At 39.5% G+C, this 15,636-nt stretch overlaps 1 protein-coding gene across 8 annotated transcripts in view; it reads left to right on the top strand.

Annotated features, from left to right (window-relative positions):
- Positions 1 to 15,636, top strand: part of APC (APC regulator of WNT signaling pathway) — a 139,511-nt gene that overhangs the window by 15,451 nt on the left and 108,424 nt on the right. For 3 of the 8 annotated variants that reach the window (XM_030817663.1, XM_030817655.1, XM_030817629.1), the window contains exon 1: positions 14,980 to 15,049. The exons of 3 other annotated variants lie outside the window; for them this stretch is intronic. Coding sequence is in view for 1 of the 5 variants with exons in the window: in XM_030817621.1 (XP_030673481.1) it covers positions 14,975 to 15,049 (75 nt within the window). In the remaining 4 variants the exon portion in view is untranslated. Of the gene's footprint in view, positions 1 to 14,927; positions 15,050 to 15,166; positions 15,585 to 15,636 lie in introns of those variants that run through there. 2 more of the 8 variants (XM_030817621.1, XM_004087424.3) reach the window with 2 other exon arrangements.

The raw sequence follows: 15,636 nt of genomic DNA on the forward strand, positions 1-15,636 counted from the left end.
GATTGACAACCATGTAGAAATGTGATTGGACAAAAAGTGCATGATCTAAGCCCAGCAAGGCCTGTCTTCTGACTTTTCTTGGCCTCTCTATGTAGCATTTCTTCTTTGATATGGGGACAGGACCCTCTCTGGAATGAGGGTTTTTGACCCAAAACCAGATTAGAGTCATGCTTTGGGCAGGTGAAAGGAAGACAGGAGAAGGTTTAGAGAGAGATTCTGTTCCTGAGGCCTGAAGTGCCTCAACATTATTTAAAAAAAAAAAAAAAAAAAAAAGGACTATAATAAGCATTATGGGAGTGAAGAGCCAGCAACTGGCTGGGTGCGGTGGCTCACGCCTATAATCCCAGCACTTTGGGAGGCTGAAGTGGACTGATCACTTGAGCTCAAGAGTTTGAGACCAGCCTGGGCAACATGGAGAGGCCCTGCCTCTACAAAAAATAAAAAAATTAGTTGGGCATGGTGGTGCAGCCTTGTGGTCCCAGCTACTCAGAAGGCTGAGATGGGAGAATTGCTTGAGCCTGTGAGGCGGAGGTTGCAGTGAGCCAAGATTATGCCACTGCACTCTAGCCTGGGGTGACAGAGTCAGACCCCATCTCAAAAAAAAAAAAAAAAGATCCAGAAACTGTGGATGAAAACATATATATATATTTCACACTGTGCTAAACCTGTTGTGATATTCAGGCTTTCTTTTGTGGGAGGGGAAAACATGAAGAGAATAGTAGCTGAAAAATTTAAACATCTGTCATGGTCCCATAGGAATAATGTGTTGACTGGAATGATGATGTCCCACCCCTGCCCCACAAAAAACCATTTAATTTATATGCTGTATTGACTGCCATTACTACCATGTGTAACATTGAATAATGCTATTTCTAGAGGAAAATGAATTCAAAGTTTGAAACTGGGATGTCAGGAGTATTTCGTCTCCTTTTGTTGTTCTGGTGAAAGAGTTTTCCTCCTTACCTTACCATTACTGCCCCCACTGCTGCTCTTTGCTAAACAATTAAAGTGGGAATTCCATGTTTCTAAGCTACTGGGAGGGCTTTAATTTTGTGGGGGTCCAGGGTTTAATGATTAGAAATGAGAGCAGAATTCAGATGAAAAAAAGAGCAGAGTTTCAGGAAGTCAGAGGATAAGGAGCTATCTGCGGAATAGTCTGATCTTTTAACGGCTCCCTTTCCCTAATCCTGAAGCAAGCACAAAATATTTTTAGAGCTTTATGATCTCTTATTGTTAGTAAAGATGAAAAAATGAATCAGAAGTGAGCAGGCTATCCTATGCTTGTTACTTTTTCACATGTATTTTTAACAGTATAAATACTCTTCATCCACTCAACAAATAATTACTTGCTACTAGATACCTGGGACAGTGCTTGTGTAGTTATGAAGAAGAAAAAGCATGTTGTTCAGGAGCTCATAGTCTAATGGAGAGAAATAGATATTAGTTGAGTTCGTACTTTGGGAACATGGAGAAAAAAGCACCTGGCTGCTTAGGATAGGTATAGACACCTTCACAGAATTGGGCCTTGAAGTATGAGAGGTAGTTCATTCATATTCTGCAGCTATTTGGGTACCTACTTTGGACCAGGCACAATACTAGAATACATTTGAGAATACAATTATGACATACAAGAGTCTTGTCCTCAAACAGCTTTTAGTGAGAAAGACCAATATATACGTAATCCCAAGTGTGTGATAAATGAGATAGCTGGTAAGCACAGGGATCTATGGAAACATTGGGGTGGGGGTAAGGGCAGATCTAACTCTGGAAGGAGGACTTAGGGAAGGCTTTTGGGAGAGGTCATCTGAATTGGGTCCTGTAAAATGGGTCCACATTAGCTAGGTGAGAAAGCAGAGGTAAGAACCTTCCAGTAAATGAAATGGTATAGTGATTTGGTGGTGACTGCACAGAATTCCAAATGGTTGGAGTGTAGCTAGAGTAGGTGAGTGGCGGTGGGTAAGGATGGAGGAGTGTGAAGGGCCAAGGCCATAAAGACCTTACATTTAGTGCTAATGAGCTTAGACTTTTACTTTTTCACCGTTTGGGTGCTTCGAAAGGTAGAAAATACTAATCTTGAAGGGTCTTTCTAAAAGCTGGCAATTACAGATTTTTATTTTATTTTATTTTTGTTGAGACAGTCTTGCCGTGTCACCCCAGGCTGAAGTGCAGTGGCATAGTCTTGGCTCAACGTAACCTCTGCCTCCCGGATTCAAGCCATTCTCATGCCCTAGCCTCCCAAGTTAGAGACATGCGCCACCACACCCAGCTAATTTGTATTTTTAGTAGAGACAGAGTTTCACCATGTTGGCCAGGCTGTTCTCAAACTCCTGACCTCAGGTGGTCCACCTGCCTTGGTACCCGAAAGTGCTGGGATTACAGGCATGAGCCACTGTACCCAACCAGATTATTTTTGATAAGTATAACTTACAGCAATTTTTTAAAAGGTATTCCAGGCAATTGTTAAAGATTTAAACAGTAAGAGAGTGCCGCTCAGTTCTGTTCCCCAGAGGAAGTCACTGTTGTTTCTTGAGTATTCAAGCAGAGTATTCTTAATACCAGAATAGTGTTAGAAACAAAACAGTTTCAAAAGGAGAAGGAGGGGCTGGGCATGGTGGCTCACGCCTGTAATCCCGGCAGTTTGGGAGGCTGAGGTGGGTGGATCCCTTGAGTCCAGGAGTTTGAGACCAGCCTGGGCAACATGGTGAAACCCCGTCTCTACAAAAACATACAAAAAAAAAAAATAGCTGGGCTTGGTAGTGCAGGCCTGTAGTCCCAGGTACTCAGGAGGCTGAGTTGGGAGGATCACCTGAGCCCAGGAGGTTGAGTCTGCAGCAAGGTGTGATCATGCCACTGCATTCCAGCCTACGTGTCAGTGAGACCCTGTCTCAAAAAAATCCAAAGCACACATATCAAAAAAATTCCTTTACTATGGAATTCCCAAGTGTTTTGTTGAGAAAATGTAAGTATTTGAATTAAATAGCAGACCTTCTTCAGAAAAAGATTAGGAAAAAGCCCTTACCATAGTATATGAGGTACAAACTGGTTCAGGATCAAGATCCTTATTAATAGCCTGTGTCTATTTGAAATGGGAGAGTTCCCTGACCCCTCTTGCAGGATGTGCAACAGGGGAGTGGCTCATCTGTTCTGGCCACCGTCCATGCTCAAACCCCTTATGGGAGGGGGAGCACACAGACGGGCAGGTGCAGAAGCCAGGGCAAGTGCCTCTGGGCTCCGGCCCCCTGGCAGCATCCAGGGGTGGGAGCCTGCAGCTCCCGAAGCCCAGGTGGGCGTTTGTTACAGTGAGCCCCCTTAGCCTTGCAGACGACTTAAGTGTTAACCAGCTCAGTACCCTCCTGGTACCCAGGTCCTTGTCTGGCATCCAGGAAGATTCAGGTTGTATACGGACTTGAAGGGTGAATGCATGGGTTTTATTGAGTTGTGGAGGTGGCTCTCAATGGGATGCATGGGGAGCTGGAAGCGGGATGGAGTGGGAAGATGATCTTCCCCTGGAGTTTGGCTGTCCAGCAGCCAGTTTCCTCTCTGACCATCCCCAGGCAAACTCCTCTTGGCGTTCAGACATTCCTTTTCTTCTCTCTGCTGCGCTGTTTTGGTATTCTTCTGCTCCTCCATTTGTCTCCTTGTAGAACAGGGGGTTTGGGGTTTTTATGGGCACAGGATAAGGGGGCATGGCAGACCAGAAAGCATCTTTTGGGTGTGAATAAAGGAATGCCTGTTCCTATTTAGGACTGCAGGTTTCCAGGCTTGGAGGTGGGGCCTTTGCTGGAGAGCTGCCCTCTTCTACCCAGTATTTCCCTGTCTCCTGTCCATATCATATTGAGAGGGTATTTGAATGTGGGATGAAATTTATTCCAATTCTTGAACCTTTCTGCTTGTATAAAAGGTGTATGACACTTAAGATAATTCACCTGACCTTGGAGTACTTGGCAGAGAAAGTTTAAAAAGACTTATAAAGTAAATATGAAGTCTTAATTTTAAAACATTGATCTATTTTGAAAAAGGGAATTACATTTATTAGATTGTCCTGATTTTCTTTTCTCTCTTCCCTCTGAGAACATAATATTAAATAGGCATTATGAACACCTTTATTAGGTGACTCATTCTCCTAATGCTTAAAATGAGTCTGTAATATATATTAGATACTATTAGGTCGGTGCAAAAATAATTGCGGTTTTTGCCATTGAAAGTAATGGCAGCCTACTCTTAGGGGTAGTCAGGTGATCGAGAGGTTTCCAATTTGATTGACGTAGTCCAGTAATGCTAGATTTTTTTGTTTCATTTTACTTAATAGTAAGTTGGGAACCTTGCAAACACTTATCTTCGGATATTCAGAGTGAAATAATTTTATAATCTATGTTTTTAAAAAATCCAGCCTGTAGCAAGAGGAAGGAAAGACATTCAAAAAGGAAGAAAATGGTATAGCATTAGGCAGTGCCATCTGCAGTTACTAAATATGATATTTGAAAAGCTTATATTTCCTCTTTCAAGGTAAGAATTTGGTAATATTGGTATAAGAACAAAAGTCTTTTGACCCAAGGCTTTGGTTTCAAGTTCTAAATGCCATTACTGTGCCCTGTATTTATTCTTTCATAAACACCCAATTTTGTTTTTAACATCAGCATTGAGATTTTTCTTATCAATTATGATGTATTTTAAGGGCTGATTTGTGTGTTATAAACTGATTTATCAGGGAACCCGGGCATTTTAGGACATTTTAAATATTAAATGAATGATCACTTTAATCTTGTTTTCTTGGGAAAAAGGCTTTAAAAAAATCATCCTATGTGCTACTCTTTCTTGAATCCAAGTGCATACACATTTGGTGCTGTTTTGGTGACCTTCAGTCACTAAGCTCCTCAGTGTTAAAATGATATCTTTATGAATACAGTTTGTATTGTAAAATTGTACTTTTGGGGGCGGTCTTGTAGCTGTTTTAGGTTTTAAGTAGAGGTCAAAGTATAAAAAAAAATTGAACAAGACATACTTAAATACACAGGCAAGCATAAAACCTTGTTTTAAACATTTAACTTAAAAAAAAATCAGAATTTTATCCCCCCATAGGAAAGGATAATTTAAAATGAGCTTGTCCAACCCACAGCTTTGAATACGGCCCAATACAAATTCATAAACTTTCTTAAAACATTATGAGATTTTTTTGCAATTTTGTAAAGCTCGTCAGCTGTGGATCGTGTTACTGTGTTTGTTGTTGTTGTTGTTTTGAGACAGAGTCTGTCTCTGTTGCTCAGGCTGGAGTGCAGTGTTGCGATCTCAGCTCACTGCAGCTTCCACCTCCTGAGTTCAAGCGATTCCCCTGCCTCAACCTCCGGAGTACCTGGGATTACAGGCGCCCACCACCATGCCCGCCTATTGTTTTTTTGTATTTTTAGTAGAGACGAGGTTTCACCGTGTTGGCCAGGCTGCTCTTGAACTCCTGACCTCAAGTGATCCACCGACCTCAGCCTCCCAAAGTGCTGGGAATACAGGCGTGAACCACCGCACCCAGCCAGTGTATTTTATGTGTGGCTCAAGACAATTCTTCTTCCAAGGTTGCTCAGAGAAATCAAAATATTGGACATCCCTGGAAAACACTGCATACCCTGAAATTGAAGTTTTAACAGATTAGGACATGTTAAGAATTTAGAAAAATAAAGTTCTTACGCACAGTTTTTCTAAATCTTTTGTTAATTGGGTAAAATGATTGTCAGAGGTGATTGTGTTTTTTTTTTTTTATCAACATCATAGAATTTATAAACGTTTTTTATAGAGTGTATGACTTAGAGGAGTTTTTTTTTTTTTCCTGCAATCATATTTTCCAGTTGAAAAAGCTTTTGGCCATTACATTTAGCTATAAATTAGTAATAGTGTGCATATGATTTCTGAGTATTTTTCCTCTTGAGCCAGAACTAGAAACTGGTCCTGTAATATTTGTGGATCTTGTACTAATTACATATCCCTTTTTATTTGAAATACTTAATACTTTCATTGCCTATATGGTGAATTCTGAATTTTTTAACCTAACACATAATATTGAAATCTCTGCCCTGAAAAATTCCTAAACATCCTTGAAGTCTAGTTCTGTTACTACTTTCTCTCTGAAATCTTTTTTGATCACCTAGCTGGAAACGATCTAATCTCCCATTCTTTAACAGTACTTTCCCTTGTATTAAAACTAATGCGGTAAATGTCTTAGTCCCCTTCTAGATTATAAATTCTCTTACTCATTATTGTATCATCTACATTCATACATTGAACAAAAAGCACCAAGCACTGTTATAGATGCGAGGGAAACAGCAGTGCAGGAGAATCTTGGTTCTTGTCTTCATGGGATTTATATTCCACTTTGGAAAACAATGATGAGAGAGACAGAAAATTAAATAAATACATAGATAGAGCTTTTCAGATCTCAAATGCTTAGAATATGAAACTCCATGATGTGGTAGAAAGTTTGAGGATAGCACCAGTGCGTTGATAAGGTGATCATGGAAGGTGTGATCTTTGAAAATTTGACATTTATGCCAAAACCTGAATGACATGAAGCACTAATCATTTGAAGATTTGGAAGCAGAAGTTTTGAGGCTGAAGGAAAGGTAGTTCTAAGGCATAAGAAAGAGGTAGGTGGGAAAGGACAGGAGAAGTGGTAAGAATGGGATCTAGATTATGCAGAGTTGTAAACCAAGGTAAATAATTTAAAATTTATTCTGATTACACTGGGAAGCCAGTGAACAGTTTGAAATTTTTAAGGGCTCATGTCATTACATTGGGTCTACCCAGGATAATCTCCCGATTTTAAGGTCAGCTAACTAATAAACTTAATTTTATCTGCCAAGTTCCTTTTACCATATAATATAGTGTATTCACTAGAGTAACACCAGAGGGCAAGTCTTGAGGGCCTAAATGCTGCCAAATTTTGCATGCATAGGTTTTATTTAATCTAATATATATTTAATATCTTACAAGGGCAGTGAAACAGAACTAACTTAGGGTAGCTGAGCTGTTGAGTCATCACAGTTTTTCTGATTTCTTTTGCCTTTACTAATATGCCCACTGCTTGGCATTACCTCTTATTTGCCAGTGCCCATACGATAACCCCAAACTCTGTTTCTCTTTAGTTATTTAACTAAATTAACATAAAGATGTCTCCTGCATTTAGAGCAATTTTGTTGTAGATATTTTCCAGAGAGATCTGTATTTTCTCATGGATAAAAGTTTATGGGTGGATTCATTGTAGATTCTAAAAGGACATTTTCAAATCTGTTTTAGTTTTCTTATTTTTACCTATTCTGATTATAATTCATTCATTCAATAAATATTTATCAAGTACCTACTGCTGCAGAGCCAGCTATTATATAGTAAGCATCAGAATGACAACAGCTGAACAAGTAACTTCTTATGAGGGATGAGACTTGAAAAAGTACAAGCTGCTCTGAGAGGTACCTTAGTGAAGGAAATTGCTGCTGAGACATGGAGGATGAGGCAATATAGTCAGCATTGGCTTTGAAGGCGGACTGCGTTTTCACTGTTGGGTGGATTTGGATACTCTTTAAAATTTCTTTGAGCCTCAATTTTCCATGCATGTGAATAGTGATACCTTTATCTCTATAGATGTTTTGTTAGGGTTAGATTAGATTGAATATATGAAAATGCCTAATATAATGTTTGCCACTGGTTTAGAAGCATATTTATCATGAAACTAATGAAGTTTAGTGAACCTAATTGCATGGCCCTTTCTAAGGCCCTTGCAGGAGCAGCCCTAGCAATCTTGAATTAATTTGTGTTTTTCTTAAGGACCCTCCCACCCACCTGCCCCTTTATTATAGGCTCCTGGTTGCCACAAAATCTGAATCTGCCTTTGGCCACAGGTTAAGTGAGAAGCAAATGTTAATTTCTCTCTCCTCTAATGTTGTAACTTCAGTTCGTGTCCAACCTAGAAGTACTTAACTTAAAAAAAATGGAAAGAAATTATATATATTAGGTTGTAGGAATTTTATAAAATTCAGAAAAACTAAAATTCTTGTAATTCCTAGGGAGGAAACATGATATTTTATCTCTCTCTGCTTTTCTCTGTGTACATATGCAACTTATTTTTTAAAAGCTAGTTTATATCATATTAAACACACAATATTCTGCATTTTCACATATGGATTATATAATTATATAATTATATATCATATAATTTTATTTTACAACATAATTTTAATCGTCTTATAAATGTGCCAAAAGTATAATTAACCAAGCTGTTGTTAGTAATCGTTGAGGTTTTTTCTAACATTTCAGTAGTATAAGTAATGCCGAATTACAAATCTTTGTAGAGGTATCTGTACATAGGATAATTTCTTTTAATTGGGCTTGCTTGAGTATAAGAATTGCCTTTGTCCATTTTCTGCTACTATAACAAAATACCTGAGACTGGGCAATTTATAATGAACAGAAATTTATTGGTTCATAGTTATAGGAGCTGAGACGTCCAAGAGCATGGCACCAGCATCTGGTGAGGGCCTTCTTGTTGTGTCATCCCAAGGTGGAAGGAGGAAGGACAGGAGATGGCCAGAGTAAGCAAAGGATCAAATTTGTAGCCTCAGGCTTTTTAATAAAACACATTAATCCATTACTGAGAGTGGAACATGAATACCTCCCATTATGCTCCAGCTCCCAACACTGTTGCGTTGGGGATTAAATTTCCGACACAGGCTTTTGGGGGACATACTCAAATCATAGTAAACATTTTAAGCATTTTAAAGACTCGTGTGTCCTCACTGACCCTACAATATTATTTTAAAGTATCATTGCCTATTTTTATAGTACTCTTGTGTTTATTTCTATTTCTTTGATCATTTGATAGACTAAAACATTCTTCTGGGGTTTTTTGGTTTAGTTTTGTTTTTTTTAGACAGAGTCTTGCTCTGTTGCCCAGGCTGCAGTGCAGTGGCACGATATCAGTTCACTGCAGCCTCTGCCTCCCAGGCCCAAGTGATTCTTGTGCCTCAGCATCCCGAGTATCTGGGACTACAGGCATGTGCCACCTCACCTGGCTAAGTTTTATATTTTTAGTAGAGACAGGGTTTCGCCATGTTGGCCAGGCTAGTCTCAAACTCCTGGCCTCAAGTGATCTGCCCACCTTGGCCTCCCAAAGTGCTGGGATTACAGGCATGAGCCATTGCACATGACCAGAACATTTTTCTATGTATTTATTAGTCCTTCATATTTTTTCTCTTGTTAATTGCCAGTACTTATGTAAGATACCTGGAAAGCTTTTTGACAGGAAGAAGTAAGTTTCTTTTTCCTGTAAGCAAGTCCTGAGGCTGTATAACACTCCAAATTAAAAGGCTATTTCAAAATGGTTTCCCTACTGTAGTGCAGTGGGAACTTTGAGAGCAGAATCTAAAGCATTGCTTGGTGTTTCACATCCCTGGCAGCACATACCAAAGCTTGGGCACTACCCACAGATTCTTTCTTGGTGTTTTAAAAGCTCCTCGGAGTACTAAAGGGATTCTGCAGTGTAACAATTAAGCTCAGAAACTTAGTCCCGTGGCTGCATCACAACATTTGTTTTTCCAGATACGGGGGCCAGAGTTTTAACTTAAAATATTCCATTTCCTCAGTAGAAGGTTATATTTTACAATAATATTATTGAACAATTGCTGTACTATTATTCCATGAGGGCATCTTAATTGAATGCCCTTTGCGGGTTAATTTAAAATCACTTCTTAAAATAATAAACACCTATGTAGAAAACATTGTGATACACACCGTGAGATATGAGACAAAATCAGGTGTGGGCTCTTCCCTTGGGATTTTTATAGTCAGGAATGGGATAGGAGGTGTATACACACAGGTACAAAATGTGTTTGTGCCATAAAAGATGTAGGAACAATGAAGGGAAGAGGAGATGAATTGATTCTAGGTGGGTTGCTGGATTACTTCATGGGAATTTATGTTTAAGCCAAACCATGATTTGAGCCAGTAGGGCAATTAATCATCCTTTACTTTAAAAAATTGTTTCAGTTTATAAAGCTTGTTCATAATACATAATGGTCCTTATTACAGCTCTGCAAGATAAGTCAGTTATTCCCATTTTATAGATGAAGGAGTAGTCAAGTCTTAGAAAAGTTAAATGACTTTTCCAGCGTTATCAAGCTACAAAGTGAAAGATTCAGAACTTGAACCTGAGTCTTCAATCTCCATATGCTGGAGCCTTCTAAAGTATCTCAGTAGAGTAGCAAAGAGCCATACGAGTAAGAAGCTATAAGTTTTAGGAAGGGCTGATTAGTTAATTTTATTATTAGGATGCAAGTTCTAAAATAGTTGGAGATAAAGCTATAGTATGGTCAGCAGAATAATGGCTCCCTATAAATGTCTGCTTCCTAGTCCCCAGAATCTATGAATATGTTAGGTTATGTGACAAAAGGGAATTAAGATGGCTAATGAGGTAACTTGAAAATAGGGAGATCATCCTGGATTATTGAGGTGGGCCAAATGTAAGGGTCTTTAAAGAGGTTACGTAAGAGTGGAAGAGGGAGGCAGAAAAATGAGAGTCAGAGAAGGAGATTTGAGAAGGAGCAAGGTCAGTCCTGCAGAATGAGAAAGACTCAATCCACCACTGCTTGCTCTGAAGATGGAGGCAAAGTGCTGTGACCCATAAAATACAGTGAATCTGTAAAAGCCAGGAAGGACAAGGAAACAGATTCCCCCTTAGAGCCTCTAGGAAGAAGTGCAGCCCTGCAGACACCTTGATTTTAGCGTAATGAGACCCATTTTAGACTTCTGACCTACAAAACTGTAAGTTATCAAATTTGTGTTTTAAGACACTAAATTTGTGGTAATTTGTTTTGGCAGCCATAGGACATTTAATACGCTTAGGAAGTATTTTAGTGTAGGAAGACTAATTAACATGACCTCAGGGCACTCCATGACCAAACTCCAAACTATCTTAGTTCCACTGTCAGCAGTGGAAAGACATGGAATGTTCTTGAGCAAAAGTGTGAAGAACTATTTTGGTGTTTGCTGATTAGAGGGTATATTGGCGAGAGGAAAATTAATTAAGATTCTATTAGATGCTAGAAACACTTCTTTTGAGACTCACTCCTTGAGGTAACATAGAACATACAGGTAAGTCTTTCCCGTAGAAGACTATTAATATATCTCTCAGTCCTGTGTGGCTGTTCACGTCTGTAATCACAGCACCTTGCGAGGCCAAGGCAGGAGGATCACCTGAGGTCAGGAGTTCTAGGTTACAGGGAGCTGTGCTCATGCCACTACACTCCAGCCTGGGTGACAGAGCAAGACCTTGTCCCTAAAAAAAAGGGAGATGGTTAGATGGATGTATAGACAGACAGATATAAAGATAGACACATAGATCAAGATCTCCCACTTAGTTTATACATCACTGAAAATCTCATTGCCATTGTAACATTTCACCTCGTTCTCATATCCCATGAAAAATACAGAACCAATTTGGCACACATCTAACTTATCTCTTCTTAGGCTTTCCATCGTACCATATCTAACTATAAATCCAAACACTGAAAGGTTTCTAAGTCTGAGCTTTGTTGCCTTAGTACCTGTAGAAGTTAAGTTTACACTAGTAACTGTTTTTTCAATGCATAATTATTATTTTGAAAGGAAAAAAAGCTTGTTGATATCTGTAGGCATAACTCTATTCTATGTCTGAGGTCTTCAGTAAAGAGACACAGTTAAGTTTATCAATAAAGCACCAGAGTCAATTAAGGCGACTGAAAGGAGCACTAATTTTAACTTTGTTTTACACTAGTTAATATTGTCAGTATTCTTCTTGTCAGTTTTTTAAACCACAAGTCTTAAGTTAAGCCAAAAGTGCCTAGGTGAAAATGGAATGGAAAGGGTTTTTGTGTGTGTGCGTTTTTTTTTTTTTTTTTTTTTTTGAGATAGAGTCTTGCTTTGTCACTGAGGCTGGAGTGCAGTGATGTGATCTTGGCTCACTGCAGCCCCCGCCTCCCAGGTCCAAGAGATTCTCATGCCTCAGCCTCCCAGGTAGCTGGGGAATGTAATATTTAAGACATTAAGAATCCTATTAATCCTATTTAGTCATTTTTTTTTTTTGTAGCTGCAGAAAGTTCAGAAGGGTTTTTTAAGTTGAATTATATGTTCGTATTTACAACATTTACATATGAAACCATTTACTAAAAGCAATGAAGCTGGTTATAACAAACACTGGTACTGAAAGTAAGAGATATGTCTGTCAGTGCGGTCTTTAAACAGTGTTACACAATTTATTTCTGTTTCATTTTGATCAGAAAAAATAGATATATTTTTTGAGACGTGGTCTCTGTTGCGCAGGCTGGAGTACAATGGCGAGATCTCGGCTCACTGCAACCTCTGTCTCCTGGGTTCAAGTGATTCTCCCACCTCAGCCTCTTGAGTAGCTAGGACCACAGGTGCGTGCCATCACAGCTGGCTAATTTTTTTGTATTCTTGGTAGAAGTGAGGTTTCGCCGTGTTGCCCATGCTGGTCTCGAACTCCCGAGCTCAAGCGATCTGGCCACTTCGGCCTCCCAAACTCCTGGGATTATAGACATGAGCCACTGCACCCCGCCTAGAAAATATTTTTAATGCATATATACATATATGTATATGTAGTGTAAATAACATCTTCAATTAAATAGAGATGGCAGGAGCTTTATTCTGAGCTATGTGCAAACTTGGTAACACAAGGTAATGCTTCAATAATTTTCCATGTTGAAATTTGTCCCAATATACTTTGATTATATATCTATATTTAATTATAGTTTTTTAAATAGCTAAGCAGTTTTAAAAATTCAAATTAAACTTTTGTGGAATCTCTACTGGTTTGAAAAATATTACTGAGTAATTGGCAACATTGTAAAATATAAAAATGTTTAACTTGGCTTTCCTTTAGATTTGAAGCATAGTGACTAATGAACATATAATGGTCATAGCATTCTTTACAACTCTGTCATTTAAGTCACTGATGAATATCTATGATACATGCAGTAAAAATTTAGACAAACATTTTGGCTACAAACTGGTTTACTAAATAATAGCTTGAATCATAGTCTGAGTCAAGAGTAATAGGCTTACAATTGTGTCTTAGGGTACTAAGAAGTTCTTTTGAGGAGCTTTTAAAAGGTATTCTTTGTTTTGAAAGACCGTTTTCCTTCTGGAAGTTCTAGGCCTTATGAGAAATTACCTATTCTGAATTTGTCACAAATAATGACTTGTAAATAAGTCCTGTGCAGTGAATCATGTGCTTTCAGTAAGAGGATTTTGAAAGCCTTTTGTAAAACGAAGTCATTCTCATAATAGAGTTATTTAGGATAGAATCAAATTGATTTACATGCTTTATTTATTTCAAATATGAAGGGAAATTGTTTCTAAATATATTTAAACTTTTAATAGAACAGTAGTATGCCATCAGTGTGGAAATAACTCACTTGTTAATTAAATAAATATTTAGGGTGTATTTGCTGTATATCAGGCATTGATATACAGGGACTAATGAAAGAGTTAAAAAAAAAAAAAAAAGCATGAAAGGAGAGCAGAAATAGCTCCATAATCTCACTTTCCAGGGATAACCTCTATGGACATTTTGTTGTGTGTCTATTACTTTTCTAATATATACATTTTTTAATCGGATGGAATTGCCTCAAATATGCTATTTAATAGCTTGCTTCTTTTCATACTATTTGAAAATTAAGAAACAATTATAATATGCTTCATTTAAAAACTTTAAGTTTAGGCCGGGCACAGTGGCTCACTCCTGTAATCCCAGCACTTCGAGAGACCAAGGTGGGCGGATCACGAGGTCAGGAGATTGAGACCATCCTGGCCAACATGGTGAAACCCCGTCTCTACTAAAAATACAAAATTTAGCTGGGCATGGTGGCATGTGCCTGTAGTCCCAGCTACTCGGGAGGCTGAGGTAGGAGAATCGCTTGAACCCGGGAGGTGGAGGTTGCAGTGAGCTGAGATTGCACCACTGCACTCCAGCCTGGCGACAGAGCAAGACTCTATCTCAAAAAAACAAAAACAAAAACAAAAAACAAAAAACTTGAAGTATAGTATCCTTTTAAATTTTAAATAGGTAATAGAAACTGGTTTCTCCCATTTAAACCAGAATTTAACTTTATAAATTCTTGACAATTTGGATTTTGTCTTTCAACCTCATAAAATTAGTAATTTAAGCTTCACCTGGTTAGATTTAAATGCAATGTAGAATTTGCGTTAAAATACCACATTAAAGCCTCATATTTGTAGTAGCTAACAGCACTATTATGTATGTGTCAGGGACTGCTCTAAATGCTTCATATATATTAACTCCTCTATTCTGTACTTCTGTTCCCATTTTATAGAGCAGGAGATTGAAACACTGAGAGGTTAAGTAACTAAAGTTACAGAGCTAGAGTGACAGAAGTAAAGCTTCAACCCAGGCAACCCAGACTCCAGAGTTCTGGTCTCCACTACTAAGCTGCCAGCATAGCTTTTCTGGTAACTATTTTTAGTTCAAATATAATTCGAGTGATCTAACAAGTCATCACTCTAACAACTCAGTAACTTGTAATGTAAAATTATTCGTTGTAATACGTTTAATATAATTGTTTCTCTGTGCTGCAAAATCATAGCAAACGAGATGTAATTTCTCACTCTCCCACCCACCTCCAGCATCTTGTGCTAATCCCTCTGCCCTGCGTACCTCCCCCAACTCTTTACTATGCGTGTCAACTACCATCAACTTCCTTGCTTGCTGGGGACTGGGACCGTGAGGGCTTACCCCCGAGGGGTACGGGGCTAGGGCTAGGGCTAGGCAGCTGTGCGGTTGGGCGGGGCCCTGTGTCCCTCTGCGGAGTGCGGGTCGGGAAGCGGAGAGAGAAGCAGCTGTGTAATCCGCTGGATGCGGACCAGGACGCTCCCCATTCTCGTTGGGAGCCCGCCGATTGGCTGGGTGTGGGCGCATGTGACCGACATGTGGCTGTATTGGTGCAGCCCGCCAGGGTGTCACTGGAGACAGAATGGAGATACTGCCGGACTCGGAAATGGGGTAGGTGCTGGAGCCACCATGGCCAGGCTTGCTGCAGGGGGAGGGGGAAGGCGGTTTTCCCTTGCACTGTCTTAAACCGGTGGCCTTTCCTTGGCACAGGGTCCACTGCAGCATGCCAAACGAGGAGGCAGGGGCGTCGTCCCCCCGCCCCCCACTGCAGCACTGGAGATGGATTTCCTGTACTTCGGATCCAGGGTTTTTGACAGAAGAGGAAGAAGGGGGAGGGGTAGAAGTGTTATGGGGAGTCTGCTGAGAAAAAGCTGTTTTTGAAGCTAGAAGGGGTTTTTGTTTTTATAATACCATTTGACAGAGTGGAATAACAGTATCTAAGGAAACGGGTAGAGGACAACAAAGAATGGAGCATATTCATGGCGAGGAGCAAAAGCTCTACCCCATTGAAAGGCTTCTTTTCCTCCCTGGCGACAAGGACACATGCAGTGGTGGCCAAAAGAGAGAGGAGACAAAACCGCTGCTGATGGCTGATGTGAATCTAGTGGAAAGAGCTACTGGGGATGAGAGAAAGAGGAGGAGGCAGGTACTGCAGAGCGTGAGTGGTGGTGTTGGTTGGTGAAATATTGGTCACCAGT

Source organism: Nomascus leucogenys, chromosome 2 (genome assembly GCF_006542625.1).
Source record: "Nomascus leucogenys isolate Asia chromosome 2, Asia_NLE_v1, whole genome shotgun sequence".
NCBI lineage: Eukaryota > Metazoa > Chordata > Mammalia > Primates > Hylobatidae > Nomascus > Nomascus leucogenys.